Source organism: Myxocyprinus asiaticus, chromosome 6, assembly GCF_019703515.2.
Source record: "Myxocyprinus asiaticus isolate MX2 ecotype Aquarium Trade chromosome 6, UBuf_Myxa_2, whole genome shotgun sequence".
Taxonomy (NCBI): domain Eukaryota; kingdom Metazoa; phylum Chordata; class Actinopteri; order Cypriniformes; family Catostomidae; genus Myxocyprinus; species Myxocyprinus asiaticus.
The window spans coordinates 23,569,716-23,591,730 of record NC_059349.1 but is presented as its reverse complement, the minus strand read 5'-3'; the positions used below and the strand labels follow the sequence as shown (position 1 = coordinate 23,591,730).

Here is a 22,015-nt window from a genome sequence, read left to right as displayed (position 1 = left end):
ATAAATTACACACAGTCATACCTCAAATGTGAACTTTATATTTATCACAGACCTTATTTTACACATAAGTTCAAAAACCCCATTATAAAAACCCATAGGAAAATCCCGAGAGAACCCATGGCGAATTAGACTTCCGGGTTCACCTACAAATTGATGTCACGGCTGAACAGCTCTATTGGCTGCCTGTATGCAAATTTCAAGAGTTGGGCTGCCCAGTCCACATGGAAATTAAGTCATGTACTGTAGACAAGCTAGGCCTACCGGGTTGATACAATGAGCATTCTCGACAAAGACCTAATCACTGGATTTGCCAATGTTTGCCAGAATAAAGGCATCAAATCATTGAAAGATAAAGAGTATGTTTTGTTTGAGGAATTAAGCAAGTAAACAATATTATCTGAATAATGTCAGTAAAATTATCTTTATTTATTACTTTGGATGGACAGAAATTCTGATGATAAATCTTGTTTTAACAAAAATATCCCAGTCTATTTTGAGGGGTTTAACTATTTTAGATAAGCCTGCCACTAAACTGCACATAAAAACAAAACAAATTGTGGTTAATCAAATAGAATAAGGTGCAAAGTAAACCAGACCTCATGCTGATACTTAAAAGTCTGGTTACACAAGAGCAGAGGAAAAGAAGCAAAACCCACCATTAGGATCAGGCAAGACCTTGTCTACAACAGCATTGTATTTCTCCTCTGAAGTCAACACAGCGCCACCTGTAGGTAGGAGTTTGTGGCGTGCAGGTGTTCCCTTTGTAAAAGTCTGGATGCACAAAATATTACAGCATCATATCACCTACAATATTTTTATTTATTTATTCATTTGATTTCATGTAAATGGACAAAGAAAACATCTTGAATACCTCTTGGCTATCATGTAGCTCCAGGCTATAGTCGGCACAGACTACAACAAATCTCTCTCTCCACTTTCTGTTGTCATCAAAGTAAAGCATGCTGTCCTTATACAGGACCTCAGTGGCCTGCAGAGGCTCCTGTGAAGTGACATGTACCAATTTCGGAAACTACAATTTATATTATCTACTATACAATAACTCTTTATAAATGCTGCTGCTAACTTTGCAAAATTTGCAAAAGCATGAATCAATGGTGTGCTACAATATTAGCTGCAATATCCTGTGTCTGATAAAGATATATTTCAAATCTTCCTCTTGCTTTGGCAGTTACATATGTGTTAATAAGTGCCACATTAGTTGATGTTGGTGTTAGAGCATTGTTCATACCTTCTGTTTGAGCAGCTGGGCCTGACCTGATCTGTGCTGCTCCACCTCATCCTTTAGATAAGAAAAGAAAGCGACACAGCTCTGTCTTTTGTAATGAGGAGTAAAGTTCTTCAGCTCTGCCTCTGTTCGGCCTACAAACACATGAAACATCAATTTAATACAGCCATTTCAATACACAACATGCATAATCAACATGATTGCTTCCAAAAGTTCATGTACCCTAAAATCAACCCCATTCAGCCAGATTATTGACAAGCGCCATCAGGGGCATCAACAAAGTCAGCCACCATAACCCCAGTCTCCCCACTGAAGTTGATGCAGTAAATTAATTTGATTAATTTTTATTTTCGAAGATACAAATACGCTTTTGGAAGTTCAAATAATCCATTCAAAAACTTCTTGGATCAGAAATCTAAGGGGGCACGTGTCCCCTCAGTCTGAACAGGCATGACGCCTCTGAGTGCCATCAATTTAAGCATTATTACATTTCCCTCTAGCACTACTGATAGCACGTTGCATGAGCACCCTTTGAGATTCGGGTTCTGGTCCAATGGAAACCAGGTAGTAATTTGGTTACATAAACAATGGTGAGCGTGATTTGGAGTTTGTATTTTCGCTCTAAAATGACATTTTTACTCTACTGACAGTTAGGTTTAGGGATGGGATTTGGGTTAGGGCATATGGTTAATAAAATATGCATTCCTGTTGACTGTATTACATCACTAAAAATAAAAAAATACAACTTGCTTTTGCCAGACATTTCAGTCAGAAACTGGCACTCACACATGCCCAAACATTCAATAACACTTCCAGCTTTGGCCATTGGGGGAAATGCTCCGAATTTCAACTGAAGAACTTTCAACCTACTGTTGCCGGCAAATTCTCAGTCTGATCATTTTGTATTTAGCCATGTCAGACAAGAATATTGATCTTGTTGCCATAAAAACAATCATAGACGAAACCTTATCCCTAACCCTATTCTAAACCCTAATCCTCCTTACCAATGCTTAAAGTCTGAGGGAAATTATTGGCTGATAAGAATGTTGTTCATTTCTCTAACTCCAGCACTAAGACTAATCCTAACCTCATGTCCTAAACATATATGATGTAACATGCAATGCATTTTGAAGTGCAGACTGAATGAAAAACTGTTGTCCAATACCTGCTAAAAAGACCTGCTTAACCAGCATGCAATTCCCATGATGGTCTAGGCTGGTTGATGTTGGTTAGTGCTGGTTTGGTGCTTTTCAAGCTGGTGGATCACCATAATGATGCGATGCGTTTCACCAGCAAAACTTAGTTTGAGAAGCTTGTTGACCAGTATAGTCTCTCTGATGAAGCTGGTAAAGAAAAGCCTGGTGTAGACACCAGCACACCAGCATCCCTTGTTGGGGGACGAGCACCCAAAACACAACATAAGCTGGTTACCAGCAAAACTATATGTATTTATAAGAGAGACTTAAGTTGAGATCCATGTAGATACATATAATAATATGTAGATAATAATTATATATGAGGGAAAGTTGTTATCTTCAAGAGTGTCAAGCTGTAATTAAAAACTTTTCAAGTAGACCAAGTCATGAGACAGGCATCAAGTCAATACCATCAGTGAGATCATCCATTGTACTGTCTGTTACTATGAGGGAGATGATGCATTCCACAAGACTTCTGTGATGCATTATCTGGAAGACTAAGCCGGGGTTTTACTACTCCACTGCACTGTCCATTTCATCCTTAATCCACTGCACAAACACAAATTCAAAACTTTCTTTGCAACAGCTCTCAGGCATAGATCCCAATTTCCAAGTTTTCAAGGGAAAATATCCTTTGACTTTCCTTGGAAAAATTATTCCTGCCAAGGAAAAAACAGTATAGAATTCTGATTTTCCAGATGGAGTTCTGCCCAACCATTGGCAGTGGCTACTGATATAATTTACAGTGCTCATTTCCCAATGAGACATGCTACATTTAACAGTACCTGTGCTTTGTAAAACAATGTTTGATACAATTAAGAAAATTAAAGTCAGATTAGGACTGACTTTTCTGGTCCACCTTTGGTCATACACCATGGTGTTTCTGATAATACAATTGTTGTAGGAAGGCAAATGTTGGGATTTTGTGGAATCTGGTATCTGGGGGTTTACATTGATAACTCTTTGAGTTGGAATACCCATATTGGGTTGGACTCAAGATGGCGCCGAGTATGGCTGCTGCGTTGTGAGCTCCGACACAACATTGTAGTTTTTTATTTGTTTTGTTTACAATTCTTATGTTTTTTGTCTTGGATGTTGTCTGCCTTTTTGTCTATGACAGACAAACACTTTTGGACATTGGTTCTGCAATTACACACCGTAAACCGGACTTCAAATTCCTCGATGCTGACCCGCTGTTTACAAACACGCCAGAGCCCTTTGTCTGGGTTTCCCGGCCGTGGAAACGCAAAAGGAATAGGGGAAACAGAGCCGGCGTTCTCATCAGAGTAAGACGTCGCGCAACTACCCACTACCCAGTATTCTACTGGCAAATGTTCAGTCTCTGGATAACAAGCTCTGCGAGCTGAGAGCGCGGATCTTTTTCCAATGAGAGACGAGAGACTGCTGCATTATCTGCCTTACAGAAACTTGGATGTCTACGGAGATTCCAGACTCAGCCATTGAACCCACGGGGTTCTCCGTGCACTGAGCGGACAGAGCAAAAGACCTCTCAGGTAAAAGCAGAGGTGGTGGTGTATGTTTTATGATCAACAAATCCTGGTGTGATCAGAGGAACGTACATTCTATCAAGTCTTTCTGCTCTCCTGATCTGGAATTACTTATGCTTCTGTGTCGACCATTCTGGCTACCGAGGGAATTCACAGCGGTCATTATCACTGCTGTGTACATCCTGCCACAAGCCGACACAGACCGGGCACTCAAGGAACTGTACGGGATTATAAGCAAGCAGGAAACCGTGCACCCTGAGGCCACGTTCACTGTGACCGGGGACTTTAACAAAGCCAATCTCAAATCAGTCACACCAAAATACCACCAACACATTAGTTTCAACACACGAGGGGACCAGGTTTTGGACCATTGCTACTCTCCTTTCCAGGATAGCTACAAATCCCTCCCCCGCCCACCATTTGGCAAATCGGACCACTCTTCCATTCTGCTTCTGCCCGCTTACAGGCAGAAACTGATACAGGAAGCACCCACCCTCAGAACGATCCAGTGCTGGTCGGACCAATCAGATTCTACGCTACAAGACTGTTTTGATCACGCGGACTGGGAGATGTTCCGGTCCACCTCTGGTGACGACATCGAGCTTTACGCTGATAGCGTAACGTGTTTCATCAGAAAGTGCTTAGAGGACGTCATTCCGACCAAAACAATACGGACCTACCTGAACTAGAAACCTTGGGTTAATAGCGATGTTTGCGCGGCACTTGATGCGCGGACCTCCACTTTTAATTCTGGGAACGCGGAGGAGCATAAACAAGCCAGTTATGCCCTCCGAAAAACAGAACAGCAAAACGCCAGTACAGGGACAAGACTGAAGGACAGTTCAACACCACCAACTCTAGAAGCATGTGGCAGGGAATTAACATTATCACGGACTTTAAAGGGAATAAAAACTCTTAACTCGGATGAGCTAAATATTTTTTATGCTCGTTTTGAGGGAAATAACACCGCACTCGCGGAGAGAGCTCTTGCGGCCGAAGCTACAGAGGTTAGTTCACTCTCCGTCTCTGTAGCGGATGTAACCCGATCCTTCCGACGGGTGAATATCCACAAAGCCACGGGTCCAGACGGCATTCCGGGCCGCGTCATCGGAGCGTGTTATTATTTGTATATTGTGTTTTGTGTAATTATGTGTATATTAGATTTTAAATTGTGTTGTGTAAATCTGATGTTTATTGTAAACTGGTATATGTCTCATCACTGTCACGACTACTATGTTGCTCGGAACTGCACCCATGAATTTCACACACTATTGCACTTTTGCAATATACACTGTATATGGTTGTGTGACAATAAAAGTGATTTGATTTGATATTGAGAAATTGTGTGTAAAACTGCAACAGAGATTATATTTCCTGAGGAGACTTAGAGTTTATGGGGTTAGCCAGAACATTATATTTTTATTTTATCAATCCATTTTTGAGAGTTTGATTACATACGGAATAGTGCGGGAATTTGTCAACACAGTTAAAAACAAAACTTTGCCGCCTTGTACAGACTGCTATGAAAATAATAGGATGGAAAGAAAACGGTATTGAGACAGGCCCAAGGAATTATATATGACCAGTCCCATTTTTTGAAAGAGGAATTTAGTCTTTTGCCTTTTGGAAGACAATATAGAATCCCTTATAGTAGGACGGATCATTTTAGGAATTCTTTTGTGCCTACCTCAATCAGACTTTTAAATAAGGCCATTTGAAACTTATATTTTAATGGTTTATATATTTATTTTAATATATTATTTGTATTGTATTGGGACATTGTTACTATTTAATATTTGTGAGTGTGTCTTAAGTTTTGTGTGTGTTATGCCTGTGGTGTATGTAGTCCAAAACAAATTTCCCACATGGGACAATAAAGTATACTCAACTCAACTATTCAAGTCTAACAAAGCCCGACTTGCTTCTTTAGAGCCAAAGTTGCCTGTGTAGCGGGAGATAAGTTGAAGTCTGAGCGTGGATCCATGTATCAACAAAGATCCAAATATCCAATGTGATCCCAGTACATTGAAACATTGCTATTCCAGTGACACACAGTTTCATCCATCTGTAAGACCATATGAAATGTGGATGGTGTAATACCAGCTGATTGTTTTTTTATATACAGTGTTAAAATGAGGGAGGACAGCCCCAAGCCTGACTTCATTGTGTGTTGGCTTCTGGATCTGCTGCCATTCCTTTGTCTTCAGGGGTTTTCTTTACTGCATGTGAATCCTTTAAAACCAACATTACCAGATACAAATCATCTGTCTGTCCTTCCTATCTTCCCACCATTTACTAGTATTATTTTACAAGTCTCATGGTGTTTGACCTTTGCCCCAACCCTACTTCAGGTCACTGGTCACAGACCCTACCCTGCCAATGTGTTACTTGCTTTTAAGAAGATGTTGTTCATCAAATGTGACACAATACTCTAAAGTGCTGTGCTCAAGGGAAGAATGATGACAGAGCATGACCAGTTACTTGGTCACCTTCACTTTGGTAACATATCTGTATTCTTTGCTTTTGCAATCCTTAACTATAAGACTTCCACCACCAGAACATAAAAGTTACTTTCTTAGATAAAACATTCAGCTATTGGTACAGATCGTCTGTACCAGCTGCATTCATTGTGACCGGGGACTTTAACAAAGCCAACTTCAAGTCAATAGCACCGAAATACTACCAACACATCAGTTTCAACACACAAGGGGACCGGGTTTTGGACCATTGCTACTCTCCCTTCCGGGATGGCTACAAATCCCTCCCCCACCCACCATTTGGCAAATCTGACCACTCTTCAGTTCTGCTTCTGCCCGCTTACAGGCAGAAACTGAAACAGGAAGCACCCACCCTCAGAACGATCCAGTGCTGGTCGGACCAATCAGACTCTACGCTGGGAGATGTTCCGGTCCGCCTCTCATGACGACATCGAGCTTTACGCTGATAGCGTAACGTGTTTCATCAGAAAGTGCGTAGAGGATGTTGTTCCGACCAAAACAATACGGATCTCCCTGAACCAGAAATCTTGGATTAATAGCGATGTTCGCGCGGCACTTAATGCGTGGACCTCCGCTTTTAATTCCGGGAACGTGGAGGAGCATAAACAAGCCAGTTATGCCCTCCGCAAAACTATCAGAGCAGCAAAATGCCAGCACAGGAACAAGATTGAAGGACAGTTTAACATCACCAACTCTAGAAGCATGTGGCAGGGAATTAACATCATCACAGACTTTAAAGGGAATAAAAACTCTGCCGTGAACACCGCTGTCTCTCTCCCGGATGAGTTAAATACTTTTTATGCTCGTTTCGAGGGAAATAACACCGCACTCGCAGAGAGAGCTCTCGTGGCCGAAGCTACAGAGGTTAGTTCACTCTCCGTCTCTGTAGCGGATGTAACCCGATCCTTCTGATGGGTGAATATCCGTAAAGCCGCGGGTCCAGACGGCACTCCGGGCCGCGTCATCAGAGCGTGCACGAACCAAATGGCTGGTGTTTTTACGGACATTTTCAACCTTTCCCTCTCCTTGTCTGTGATCCCCACGTGCTTCAAAACGTCCACCATTGTGCCTGTACCAAAGCAATCCAAAATCACTTGCTTAAATGACTGGCGTCCTGTTGCTCTGATCCCAAGCAAATGCTTTGAGAGACTAATCAGAGATTACATCTGCTCTATGCTGCCTCCCTCACTGGACCCATTGCAGTTTGCTTACCACAACAACCGCTCCACTGTTGATGCCATTGCATCTACAATACACAGTGCTCTCTCCACCTGGAAAAAAGGAACACTTATGTGAGAATGCTGTTTGTAGACTACAGCTCAGCATTCAAAACCATAGTGCCCTCCAAGCTTGATGTGAAACTCCGGGCTCTGGGCTTAAACAGCTTGCTTGCAGCTGGATCCTGGACTTCCTGTCAAGCAGACGCCAGGTGGTTAGAATGGGCAGTAACATCTCCTCATTACTGACCCTCAACACTGGAGCCTTACAGGGCTGTGTTCTCAGCCCACTCCCATATTCCCTGTACACACATGACTGTGCGGCAACACACAGCTCCAATGCCATCATTAAGTTTGCTGATGATACGACGGTGGTAGGTCTGATCACTGAGAATGATGAAACAGCCTATAGAGAGGAGGTGCACACTCTGACACGCTGGTGTCAGGAGCACAACCTCTCCCTCAATGTCAGCAAGACAAAGAAGCTTGTGGTGGACTTCAGGAGAAGAGAAAGAGAACACAGCTCCATCACCATCAATGGAGCACCGGTGGAGAGAGTCAGCAGCTTCAAGTTCCTCGGTGTCCACATCTCTGAGGAACTCACATGGTCCATCCACACTGAGGCCATTGTGAAGAAGGCTCATCAGCACCTCTTCTTCCTGAGATGGCTGAGGAAGTTTGGAATGAACCTCCACATCCTCACATGGTTCTACACCAGCACTGTAGAGAGCATCCTGACTGGCTGCATCTCCGCCTGGTACAGCAATAGCACCGCCCACAACCGCAAAGCCCTGCAAAGGGTTGTGCGAACTGCCAGACACTTCATCGGAGGTGAGCTTCCCTCCCTCCAGGACATATATACCAGGCGGTGTGTGAAAAAAGCTCGGAGGATCATCAGAGACTCCAGCCACCCGAGCCATGGGCTGCTCTCACTGCTACCATCAGGCAGGCGGTATCGCAACATCAGGACCCGCACCAGCCGACTTCATGACAGCTTCTTCCCCCAAGCAATCAGACTTTTGAACTCTTGATCTCTCACGATAAATATACATCAGCACTGCACTTTATTAATCTTATTATCTCACACTGGACTGTCATAAATTATATTCTCTCTTAACAACACACTGGCAACTGACTATCAGCCGACAGCCTGAATGTCAATACAGTACAATACAACCTACTGTACATTTTATATATACTATATATACTATTTTTTGTTGTATAATGTGTATTCTATATTGTGTGTATTGTATACTGTACATTGTATGTTATTATTTGTATATTGTGTTGTGTGTAATTATGTGTATATTAGATTTTAAATTGTGTTGTGTAAATCTGAAGTTTATTGTAAATTGGTATATGTCTCATCACTGTCATGACTGCTATGTTGCTCGGAACTGCACCCAAGAATTTCACACACTATTGCACTTGTGTATATGGTTGTGTGACAATAAAAGTTATTTGATTTGATTTGATACAGTTGTGCTCAAAAGTTTGCATACCCTGGCAGAAATTGTGAAATTTTGGCATTGATTTTGAAAATATGACTGATCATGCAAAAAAATAAACTGTCTTTTATTTAAGGATAGTGATCATATGAAGCCATTTATTATCACATAGATGTTTGTCTCCTTTTTAAATCATAATGATAACAGAAATCACCAAATGGCCCTGATCAAAAGTTTACATACCCTTGAATGTTTGGCCTTGTTACAGACACACAAGGTGACACACACAGGTTTAAATGGCAATTAAAGGTTAATTTCCCACACCTGTGGCTATTAAAATTGCAGTGAGTATCTGTGTATAAATAGTCAATAAGTGTATAAATAGTTGTAAAAGAGGAGGCGAGAAGCAGCTTTCCTTGTTAAGGTGAGGATTTATTTTTCCCTCTTCGCAACACAACGTTACAGTTTTCCTTTAAGCACTAAGTTAAACAACTATCACACACTGCTTCACAAATAAACTTTCATTACTAAAAATCTTTGCTCTGGCTCGGCTCTGTCGTGTCCAGTCTCTCTCCCGACTAAGTGCTGTGTGGCTCTATTTATGACGCTCTCCCCGTGCTCACTGAAATTAGAGACAGGTGTTAGACATAATTTAACTCAGGTGTAAGCGCCCTTACCGCTTTCTCTCTCTCCGGAGAGATGCTTGACCACGCCCCCGCTGCCACAATAGTCAATGAGTGTGTTAGCTCTCATGTGGATGCACTGAGCAGACTAGATACTGAGCCATGGGGAGCAGAATAGAACTGTCAAAAGACCTGCGTAACAAGGTAATGGAAATTTATAAAGATGGAAAAGGATATAAAAAGATATCCAAAGCCTTGAAAATGCCAGTCAGTACTGTTCAATCACTTATTAAGAGGTGGAAAATACGGGATCTCTTGATACCAAGCCAGGGTCAGGTAGACCAAGAAAGATTTCAGCCACAACTGCCAGAAGAATTGTTCGGGATTCAAAGAAAAACCCACAGGTAACCTCAGGAGAAATACAGGCTGCTCTGGAAAAAGACGTGTGGTTGTTTCAAGGAGCACAATACGACAATACTTGAACAAAAATGAGCTGCATGGTCAAGTTGCCAGAAAGAAGCCTTTATTGCGCCAATGCCACAAAAAAGCCTGGTTACAATATGCACGACAACACCTTGACACGCCTCACAGCTTCTGGCACACTGTAATTTGGAGTGACGAGACCAAAATAGAGTTTTATGGTCATAACCATAAGCGCTATGTTTGGAGAGGGGTCAACAAGGCCTATAGTGAAAAGAATACCATCCCCACTGTGAAGCATGGTGGTGGCTCACTGATGTTTTGGGGGTGTGTGAGCTCTAAAGGCACGGGGAATATTGATGGCAAGATGAATGCAGCATGTTATCAGAAAATACTGGCAGACAATTTGCATTCTTCTGCACGAAAGCTGCACATGGGACGCTCTTGGACTTTCCAGCATGACAATGACCCTAAGCACAAGGCCAAGATGACCCTCCAGTGGTTACAGCAGATAAAGGTGAAGGTTCTGGTGTGGCCATCACAGTCTTCTGACCTTAATATCATCGAGCTACTCTGGGGAGATCTCAAACGTGCAGTTCATGTAAGACGACCAAAGACTTTGCATGACCTGGAGGCATTTTGCCAAGATGAATAGGCAGCTATACCACCTGCAAGAATTTGGGGCCTCATAGACAACTATTACAAAAGACTGCATGCTGTCATTGATGATAAAGGGGGCAATACACATTATTAAGAACTAAGGGTATGCAGATATTTTTTTCTTTGTTGCCATGTTTTGTTTTATGATTGTGCCATTCTGTTATAACCTACAGTTGAATATGAATCCCATAAGAAATAAAATAAATATGTTTTGCCTGCTCACTCATGTTTTCTTTAAAAATGGTACATATATTACCAATTCTCCAAGGGTATGCAAACTTTTGAGCACAACTCTATGTGAATTACACAAAGGTCAAACGATTTCCCAGATTATATTATTTATTATAGTAAACAACTGCATAACATTCTTATGTGAAGTCTCATTGGACAAAAGGACAATATGCTGGCTTTTTTGGAGGGTACAATTCCTATTGGATATAAAAGTAAACTAACACTTCCTGCTTTTGATTCTCACTACCCACTAGAATATAAACTGTATATTCACCTATATTCAAAGAAATGTTGCTAACAAAAATGTGGTAACATCTAAATTAACTGATTTGATCCAAGTCATCATTGAATCCACCTGAATACATTTGGTTACACCAACAAAATATATTTTGATCAGGTAGAAATAGCTCCTTAAACAACACAAAATCACAATACACTGTATGTAGTTAATTGTAACAAAGCCTGAACATTGGATAAAAAACTACTACATTTACTACTAGAAAACAACCAACTACACTTATCAGTAATCTGTAATTTGCAGGTCTCAATTCACACTCTTTAATGGGTAACAGTGTGTGGATAGTTTTAAATGGCAGGCAATCCCCACATCAGAAAAATGACTGTAAATAAACTTCATTTTGCACCAATTTGCGTCCAGTTATTTTATATAATTCTGCCAGACTTCCTTATTTGAAATTCATTCTCTCCCCCTTGTTAACTTTTTTTTTATACCTTCTTAGGGTTGTTTATCTTGTTATTATTGCATTAGACTTCAGACACTTTGAAACAAAGTTGTTTTTAAAGGTGCTGTACAAATAAAATTGGATTGATTTGAACTGAATTGAATTAAGTGAGTTAGAGGTTAGAGAGCTGTTCTGGGGAGGTCACCGAATTAGAGATTTGACAGTGGTTTCCTGTGAGGACACACACACCCACATCACACACACATAAACTTGTTCTGAGAGCAAGGCCGTTGTAAATCCTGGACAACTCAGAAAGATTTATCTTGTAAGACAGAAAACATACTTCATCACATTACTTTTATAACCAGAGGCACAATCCCCGATAGCACATGTACGTCACCAAGACTCCTATTTGATGTGTGTTTCCATCTGGAAGATGTATTTTTTACGTTGTTTGCTCATCTGCAATACGTATATAAGACATATGTCAATAAGTATGTCTCAGATGTCAATGGGACATTCAGCAGATGTCTTTGAGATGTTAATTAGATTGTGATGCTTTCCAGATGAAAAGATCTAAACAAACATCACGAAGATAGTTTGGAGTACGTGTGCTATCTGGGATAGTACCCTAACCAATGTTGGGTAAATTACACAAAAATAGTAATCTGGTACAAATTGCAAATTACTTCTTAAAATTGGAATCAGATTAATTTGCTGCTTACTGCATGGGAAAAGTAATCACATCACTTCACAGAAAAGTTTTTATTTTTCCGCTCAGCGAATTCAAAATAGTGTCTGTATTTCCTCTTTGTTTATTGTTGTTGTTTCTTCAGTATACACAAATTGCAATGCATTACACTACTTTTTACTTTAAAAATAATTTGTTTACAGTAACTAATTACTTTGTAATCAGATTACACCCAACACTGATCCTAACAATACACTTGTATTGTATTTTGATTTTGAACAACACAGCTAAGTCTAAATTTGTTTTTGGTCACTGATCAATTATGTGTGCCACAGGCTCAAAATCTGCAAAAAGGTCAAAGGTAAAAGTGCATACAAATTACTCTAAACTGGACATATCTACCACACACAGTCCAGGAAGCACTTGTGGAAAACACCCTCTTCAGTTTTCTGAAGACACACAATGTTTATATTTTTTCTCTGCATCCTTTCATCTTGAGTAGAATAACTGCTGGTGAATTAAGATGTTGGCATTTGTGTATGGCAGAAGGCCTTTCTCCGTAATTGGTGTAATTGCAGGATGCATTGATATAGATACTGTAGTCTTTCAACCTTCAAGAAACAGAGAAAGAAAAGCAGATACATGTACTGCAGATAAATTCAAATTAGTCAAAGTTATAAAAGTATTGAGAATGATTGGGAATAAGCTATTTTTCCCATCATGTATCAGAGGGATAAATGGGGTAGCTCATCAAAAAAACAATTATTCTGTTATATTTACTCACCCTCATGTTGTTCCAAACTCATACGAGTTTCTTTCTTCCATGAAGCACAAAAGGAGATGTTAGACAGAATGTTGGCCTTAGACACCTTAGAACTTTTTTTTTTTTTTTTTTGCTAAATGGTGACTGAGTATAACTTTTTTTCAAACATGGAAAAAAAAAAGTCATTCAGGTTCAAAACAACATTAGTGAGAATTTAAATTTTTGGATGAACTATCCCTCTAATAGATCAACAGGTGCAATAATAATGACTCATTGCAGCATATGCCATCAAACAAACACCAGACATGGGGACAGAAGTTGATCAGTGATAAACAGCATGTAAAATGTACAGTGTTGTGTCCATAGATGAGTTAAACAGACCTGTGGGTCTCATGTGGGTCTCATGTGGGCCTCCACAGATGATTCTTAAATACAGCTGTATGTTTTCTCAACTGCACTGCAGAGAGTAGAAAGGCTGCAGTATGAGCACATCTGCAGTGTAACTTTGGTCTCAAACTTCCCTTCATCTCCCAACACACAAATAGGATCTTAAATAGCCCCCTGTCTCTTTGCCCTAAATCTCTCTGTGTGTTTTCATTTAATGCAGGAAAGAGGGGACAGAAAGAAAGGAGAGCATAAACTACCTTCCTGTCAAATCCCTTGGGAGGACTCAAACTATGATCTGAGACAACATATCAGATACACAATCATGCAACCTAAAGCTCTTTCTCTGCAATGACATGGTGGCTCAACACTACACCTTCAGCTGCTAGGTTGCACAATTATTCACTGACAATAGTCAAACTGTAGAACAAAGCCTCATGAGGTAATTTCCTGCAAAACCAAGCACTGCTTACTTCCGAGGCAGCTGTGAGAAGAACTCTCCAGAACTTAATATACAAGGCTAAATAGAAAACGTACACCACGAATAAGACCAATAAATCAAATAACCATCTGAAATTGCACTGTAAATTGATCTTCAGGAGCTATGTTTACCTGATCTAACCCATAATATACATTTTGTTGGTCTAATATGATGTATTCAGGTTGATTCAGACATATTAAATTATACTTTTCATTTCACTCAAACTAGTGCGTTTAGATGTCACCACATGTAGCTAATTTTTTTAAGGTAAAGAATAGGAATAGCGCTTTCCATTCCCATGCCTCCAAATGTCACACTGTAACAGCAAATATCACTGTAACATAATGATTTATTTATTTATTTATTTTTTAATTATGGGCATACACTCACTGAGAACGTTATTAGGAACACTATGGTCCTAATAAAATGCCTGACATGGTCTTCTGCTGTTGTATCCCATCTGCCTAAATGTTCAACGTGTTGTGCATTCTGAGATGCTATTCTGCACACTACAATTGTACAATTGAGTGATTATCTGAGTTACTGTAGCCTTGTTGTCAGCTCAAACCAGTCTGGCCATTCTCCGTTGATCTGTCTCATCAACAAGACGTTTCTGTCCACAGAACTGCCGCTTACTGGATGTTTTTTGTTTTTGGCACCATTCTGAGTAAACACTAGAGACTGTTGTGTGTGAAAATCCCAGGAGATCAGCAGTTACAGAAATACTCAAACCAGCCCATCTGGCACCAACAATCATGCCACGGTCCAAATCACTGAGATCACATTTTTCCCCATTCTGATGGTTGATGTGAATATTAACTGAAGCTCCTGACCCATATCTGCATAATTTTATGCATTGCACTGCTGCCACACGATTGGCTGATTAAATAATCGCATGAATAAGTAGGTGTACAGGTGTTCCTAATAAAGTGCTCAGTGTATTTCATTATGTCATCATGTAAAAGTTGATAGTTGATAGTTGATAAAAAGTTGATAGTTTCTTAACAATCAACAGATGAAATGAGAGTATGATGTAGAATTTATAAGCAAACATAGTGTTTGCATTGAGGTGATGCTTTCTTTGGCACATGTTATATCATAACTACAATATTTTTCAGTATCATTTTTTATGAAGGATGAAAATATAATTTTAAAGGCGTGTAATTGTGTAATTGTAATTAGCGTCACCAAATAATGAACTCTTCCCCTGCTTTCTCTTGGTAAAAACAAAAACAGATAGTCTCTCCCCAAATGTATGCCATTAGTTCAGCCAATGTTGCTGCATCAGGCTGGTTGGAATGCTTAAACAAACAGAGCACTGTTTTGAAAGCATTTTTGAAGAAATCAACCTAAGTGCTTAAAAGGGCTTGTTAATAGTTGGTTATTTTCCTCCTCTGAACTATTTCAGTGAAAAGTTTTCAAATTTAGGTAGCCAGCCAAACATGCTTTGTTATTTTATTGTGCTTTACTATGTGTTTCTGGCAACACCACTTGTCTAACTCTTGTTTTTCTTTAAAAGTGTCAGAGCAGAGTTATAAGTCCAGTGGTTTGGATGACCAACTGAGAAGAGATTGCTTTTCCCATCACCTCTTGGCCTGCAGAAGACATCTGTAGCCTGAAAGAGGGAGACAGCTCCAAAGCTCTCGTTCTCTTAATTTTCTTGGGAGGAACTACATTATTTTGTCAGTGTGGACTCATGAGGAGGTAGTTTTCAATCCATAAAACTGTAGTTTTTCATCCAAACTATAATATGGCAAGCTGATTACTCAGTATGACTTACAGTTGTGCTCAAAAGTTTGCATACCCTTGGAGAATTGGTAATATATGTACCATTTTTAAAGAAAACATGAGTGAGCAAGCAAAACACATTTCTTTTATTTCTTATGGGATTCATATTCAACTGTAGGTTATAACGGAATGGCACAATCTTAAAACAAAACATGGCAACAATGAAAAAAAAAGAAATATTCTGCATACCCTTAGCTCTTAATACTGTGTATTGCCCCCTTTAGCATCAATGACAGCCTGCAGTCTTTTATAATAGTTGTCTATGAGGCCCCAAATTCTTGCAGGTGGTATAGCTGCCCATTCATCTTGGCAAAATGCCTCCAGGTCATGCAAAGTCTTTGGTCGTCTTGCATGAACTGCACGTCTGAGATCTCCCCAGAGTGGCTCGATGATATTAAGGTCAGGAGACTTTGATGGCCACTCCAGAACCTTCACCTTTTTCTGCTGTAACCAGTGGAGGGTCAACTTGGCCTTGTGCTTAGGGTCATTGTCGTGCTGGAATGTCCAAGTGCATCCCATGCGCAGCTTTCGTGCAGAAGAATGCAAATTGTCTGCCAATATTTTCTGATAACATGCTGCATTCATCTTGCCATCAATTTTCACAAGATTCCCCGTGCCTTTAGACCTCACACACCCCCAAAACATCAGTGAGCCACCACCATGCTTCACAGTGGGGATGGTATTCTTTTCACTATAGGCCTTGTTGACCCCTCTCCAAACATAGCGGTTATGGTTGTGACCATAAAGCTGTATTTTGGTCTCGTCACTCCAAATTACAGTGTGCCAGAAGTTGTGAAGCGTGTCAAGGTGTTGTCGGGCATAATGTAACCGGGCTTTTTTGTGGCATTGGCGCAGTAAAGGCTTCTTTCTGGCAACTCGACCATGCAGCTCATTTTTGTTCAAGTATCGTCATATTGTGCTCCTTGAAACAACCACACCATCTTTTTCCAGAGCAGCCTGTATTTCTCCTGAGGTTACCTGTGGGTTTTTCTTAGTATCCCGAACAATTCTTCTGGCAGTTGTGACTGAAATCTTTCTTGGTCTACCTGACCTTGGCTTGGTATCAAGAGATCTCTGAATTTTCCACTTCTTAATAAGTGATTGAACAGTACTGACTGGCATTTTCAAGGCTTTGGAAATCTTTTTATATCCTTTTCCATCTTTATAAAGTTCCATTACTTTGTTACGCAGGTCTTTTGACAGTTCTTTTCTGCTCCCCATGGCTCTGTATCTAGCCTGCTCAGTGCATCCACGTGAGAGCTAACGAACTCATTGACTATTTATACACAGACACTAATTGCAATTTAAAAAGCCAATGGTGTGGGAAATTAACCTTTAATTGCCATTTAAACCTGTGTGTATCACCTTGTCTGTAACAAGGTCAAACATTCAAGATTATGTAAACGTTTGATCAGGGCCATTTGGGTGATTTCTGTTATCATTATGATTTAAAATGGAGACAAACAACTATGTGATGATAAATGGCTTCATATGATCACTATCCTTAAATAAAACACAGTTTTTTGCATAATCAGTCATATTTTCAAAATTGAATGCCAAAATTTCACAATTTCTGCCAGGGTGTGCAAACTTTTGAGCACAACTGTATGTACAATTTAGGTGTTCCTTTGACATCTGAAATCATGAAACATTCTGTTAACTGCCACAAACCACAAAACTGTAGGGTAGAAATACACACTAGCAACAGTAGTGTGAGTTCAGGTTAAGGCCCAATAGGACAAGAGTGACACATATATCAAAGGTGCACGGTTTGTGTGTGTGTGTGTGTGTGTGTGTGTGTGTGTGTGTGTGTGTGTGTGTGTGTGTGTGTGTGTGTGTGTGTGTGTCAGTGTGTGACTAGAATAATGAAATGAATCTGTCAGAGGGTGTGGGTCTGAGCCTTCGACTGCTGTGCCTCAGAGCTTTTCTCCTCCAGAGGTTTGGGATGTGGTCCCAGTATTAAACTCTCATTCCTCCCATGCCATCAGAACTAAATTTATTTGTCATCTAATTCTTCTCCCAAAAGTAGAAACACACCCAAAGACACTGAAACGTTTTTTAAAAACTCTAACCCCAAGTATTAAACTTTGCTTCATAACTTGTCAGACATGAATGATCTAAGCAATGAGACTTACTGGCGTATAATAAAATGGTTGAAAGATACCACAGATTAACATTGGAGGGACCCGAGTCATATCTAGGGGCCAGAATATGACAAAGACTTGAGGATGGGCTCTTTTGACTTGGGCTAATAATCAACTACCAAGCAACCATTCAAAACACCCTTGCAACAGCATAGCAATACCCTGGCAACCACAATGGTGACAACTTTTGCACTGGAAAGCACCAAAAAAATCGATTTATTTCCCTTCAATACACCAAAAATTTAATCTTGGCAATTTTTATACCTTATTCCTTGCGATATGTGGTAGGAATGTTTTAGAATGGGGATAGGGATGAGGCAATCTAAATGTCTGCAGGATGTTTGGACACTCTTTTAATCAAAAGGAGTCTAGCTAAATAATGTTAAACCTCACCATATGCAAAGGGCGAAAAGTGAACGTGTCTGTCATGGAAATCCATACACATCTTCCTCCCATATGTTGGGTTCTCACATGGTGAGTATAGGACAGAAGTGAGCAGCTTGAACCATCTGCACTAAGCATGAACATCCATGACCACTCCCCCACTGCAAGCTTTTAATGAAGAACTCTGAGTAAGTGATGAAGAATATATGATGGGAGACTCAATATGAAGTCAGAACTGAATGTTCAATTCAAGCACAAAAATGCTCTAGCTGTTAGAACTAACAGGGTTGAGCAAATAGTCAACCATAAAATGGAACATGGCCACATTGACTTTATAAACCAGTAACATGGTTATCAGATCACTGAGATGCTGCTTCATAACAATAGAACACTGCTCAATACATAATTCACTATTCAAGTATACGTCTATATTAAATGCACAGTCATCTTGCAAATTCTAAAAGGACAATTGTCTATTTCAAACATCTGGATCTGTAAAGTGGATCCAGATTTCAAATTATATCTTCAAATGGCAGAGATGTTGCCATAACAGAGCAGGGAGGACAAAGAACCGCTGAAGAACAGAGAATGATTGTGTCATCTGTTTCATTTAAGAGGTATTTTGTCTAATTGAACAGGACACCAAGGTGCCAAAATACCTCAGTGAGCACAGTCAGTGTGCTTAAAACTGTGCTAATGCTATCAGAACACATGATAAGCTTGAACACATGACATTTGTGGATAACTCATTTTCTCAGAGCTGTGTCTGTCTGATCGTGCCAGCTTCAAAAATGAATTCACAAAAAATATCAAAAATTATCTGAATAGTTTCTGTGATCACTAAACAATTGAGGAAGCAAAGTGGATTCCAATTGTATATCAACAGCATTACTTCATTTATCAATCTGGTAATATCAAATATATGAGATACAGTGTGAATATGAGTGTGAGTCATGGTCACAGATCAGTTCGCAAACATCCAAAATTTTAATCCCAGGCCCACTCTGACCCACCATTAACTGCATGCCAGCATAAAGTGCAAAGTTCATTTAAATTATTAAATGAATTCAAATCATTTAAATTATTCATTAAAGTGAAGATTTTATGCTAGCATTTCTCTGTCTTTTATTTAGTGTTACAAAGCGAGTTCAACAAAACATCATAAATGTCTGGCCATGACATTTTGGGGCTAAGAATTCTTCAAGACTCCACACTGCGAAATATGGGTCACTTTGCAGCACATCTGATGGGGAGCCCAGACCACCACAGGCCCCTCTCAGCCAAATCAACCCCAGTTAGTGTGGAAGAAAAAAAAAACATGACATCATCTGAGGAGCTTAGTGGAAGAGGGAGTGGTGTATACTGCATTTCCATAATTAAGGACACATTCTGTGTGCCTTTTATATGCTGGTGCTGCTTTGATATTTACCATCTGTTACATCAGCCCACACCCCTGTACTGATTCATGCTTATTCTTTATGTTTTAAGCTAACACATAATCTATATAATCGCTGTTTAAATGTCATAAAGAAAACTCAAGAAAATGGGACAGAAAACAAATCTAATAACATGCAATGTGCTAACGACAGCAGATTCTCTGGAGTGATCCGAGTCCTTACTTAACCTGCGTGTGTATACATTGGAAAGCTCTGTGCAAATACATACCAGGTCCCAAAAAAGCCAAGAGAACGTGGCAAATAGCTTGAGTTTTTGGAGCACAATGGCGTTATTCACTCCAAGACTGAAGCCCTTTTCTCTTTCTGTTTATAACGCAGACACTTATTCTGCTAATAATTTACCAGCTGAATCACACAAATGTGATGTCATGAGTGTCATCTTAATTAGTGTCATTCTGCTTTGACCCTTACACAGACCAATTTATCTGCCCATCTGTATTTTGCCCATCCTGTATCAATTCCGTTAGACGTTATAACCACTACAATGTATTAAATTACAGTAAAATGGAGTGCATTGTATTTATAAACCTTACAGTAGCTTTGACACAACTACTTTAAAGTAATGCAGAATATAGGAAATGCAACCATTTTATCCAGCGTTTGGATTCAGTCTTTCTAGTTTAAGTTATGATGAAATGGGAGTAAATGGTCAGTTGGAAACACTGAACAATAAAGAGAAGAGAATGTTGGAATGAATTTCCACTCTGTTCCAATACTTCCTGCTCACAGATGGCCAGATGAAATAAGAGCAAAACAATCCCCATTATGCAGGAACAGCTGTACGCTCCCTGTCAAGGGAAGGAAACCCATTCTCTGCAGTAGCCTATAATGCGCTCAGAATGTGTGACATTCCATTGAAATTGCATACACACTTCAATATTTTTGCAATGACAGTATATCAGTGATTCAGAGAGCTCTGCAAAAGGACAGTGGAATAAATATTTGAAATTTAAACCCTTTGGTAGAGAAAAGGACATTGTGGTAGCACTTTACATTACAGTCTCTAAAGGCTATCTTACATTACAAGTTACAAACGTACTATAGTAATAACAATATTACAACAGTGTTATTAACTATTAATAACAATGTGCAGGATTTAATTACAAGCAGCTCCACAAAACAATTAGGCTACACGTTTAGCGCATTAGTTCATAGGCTACCTACATGAACACTGTAAAGTGCGATTTAAATAGCCAAGTTAAAAAAATAAAATAAAATAAAATAAAATCTTATATGCCAATAAAAAGTTTTTTTATTAAAATGAGCTATAGCAGGACATATAGCTGCATGATTAATGAGGTTAGGTGGAGTATAGGGTGTGGTGGAGGAGGAGGCATTCCGGTTTCGTTAAGTCAGTAAGTGGGTGTGCACTCTGCATGAAACGGTGACATAAACTGATGACATTTTAAGCACTACAGACAGTAGTTGTCATATTTATGTCTGGAGTGTCTTTTTACTTAACTGTTGATTATGCTTGAATATCTCTTATTTGATATGATCGAGGATTAGAATTTTGGGACATTTTGGGAACAATAACGGTTAAAACTGCAAAATGAGGAATAGACGAGAGAAAGTCCAATTCATTTCAATTATTAGTCTCAACATTAAACATAAGAAAGCTGCAACCGTTATGTATACATAGTATATATTACTTTCGAGTAGGCTATTAGATATAGAAATCAGTTTTACCTCTTATGTAGCTTATTTTACTTTCGTCCAAAAGGCTGGATGAGGATGCTCCCATTGTGCAGAATGGTGTGTCGCAGCGGTCCCGAACGGATGCCCTTCTACTGTTCGTCCAATTCGGTTGTGAAGCGCAGCGGGTATTTTGACTTTCTGATAAAGACGAGCGCAAATCAACTCTGACTCAGGCATCTCAAACTTCCTCAAACTGCAGCGCCGCCCGCTTATCCTCTCAGCAAAGCTCTGACAACATCCGAAGAACAGGATTTTGTTCAACTTTAGAACGTTGTTTTGACGTTTGACTGTTTTTCGAATTACATATATTTACAAATAATTTGCATTTCTCATTATTTTCACCTGTTTTGGCTTTTTTTTTTTTTTTTTTTTTTTTTTACCAAGTAGCCTATATAGTAAAGGTGTTGAACACATAAATGTTAACGTGTATCGAAGATAAACATGTAATTTTAAAATACAGGAAAAAAAGGTATTATGTTAGGCTATAAGGATTCA

At 39.7% G+C, this 22,015-nt stretch overlaps 1 protein-coding gene across 3 annotated transcripts in view; it reads right to left on the bottom strand.

Annotated features, from left to right (window-relative positions):
* The window catches only part of LOC127442092 (protein Niban 1-like), a 48,287-nt gene extending 26,580 nt beyond the window's left edge, over positions 1-21,707 (bottom strand). The window contains exons 1-5 of one of the 3 annotated variants that reach the window (XM_051699856.1): positions 21,512-21,676; positions 12,824-13,032; positions 1,250-1,380; positions 872-1,000; positions 657-771 (exon numbers count right to left, since the gene is read on the bottom strand). In XM_051699856.1, coding sequence (XP_051555816.1) covers positions 657-771; positions 872-961 — 205 coding nt within the window. In that variant the 5' untranslated portion in view covers positions 962-1,000; positions 1,250-1,380; positions 12,824-13,032; positions 21,512-21,676. Of the gene's footprint in view, positions 1-656; positions 772-871; positions 1,031-1,249; positions 1,381-12,823; positions 13,033-21,511 lie in introns of all 3 variants that reach the window. The other 2 variants (XM_051699853.1, XM_051699855.1) reach the window with 2 other exon arrangements.
* Positions 21,708-22,015: the final 308 nt, after the last annotated feature.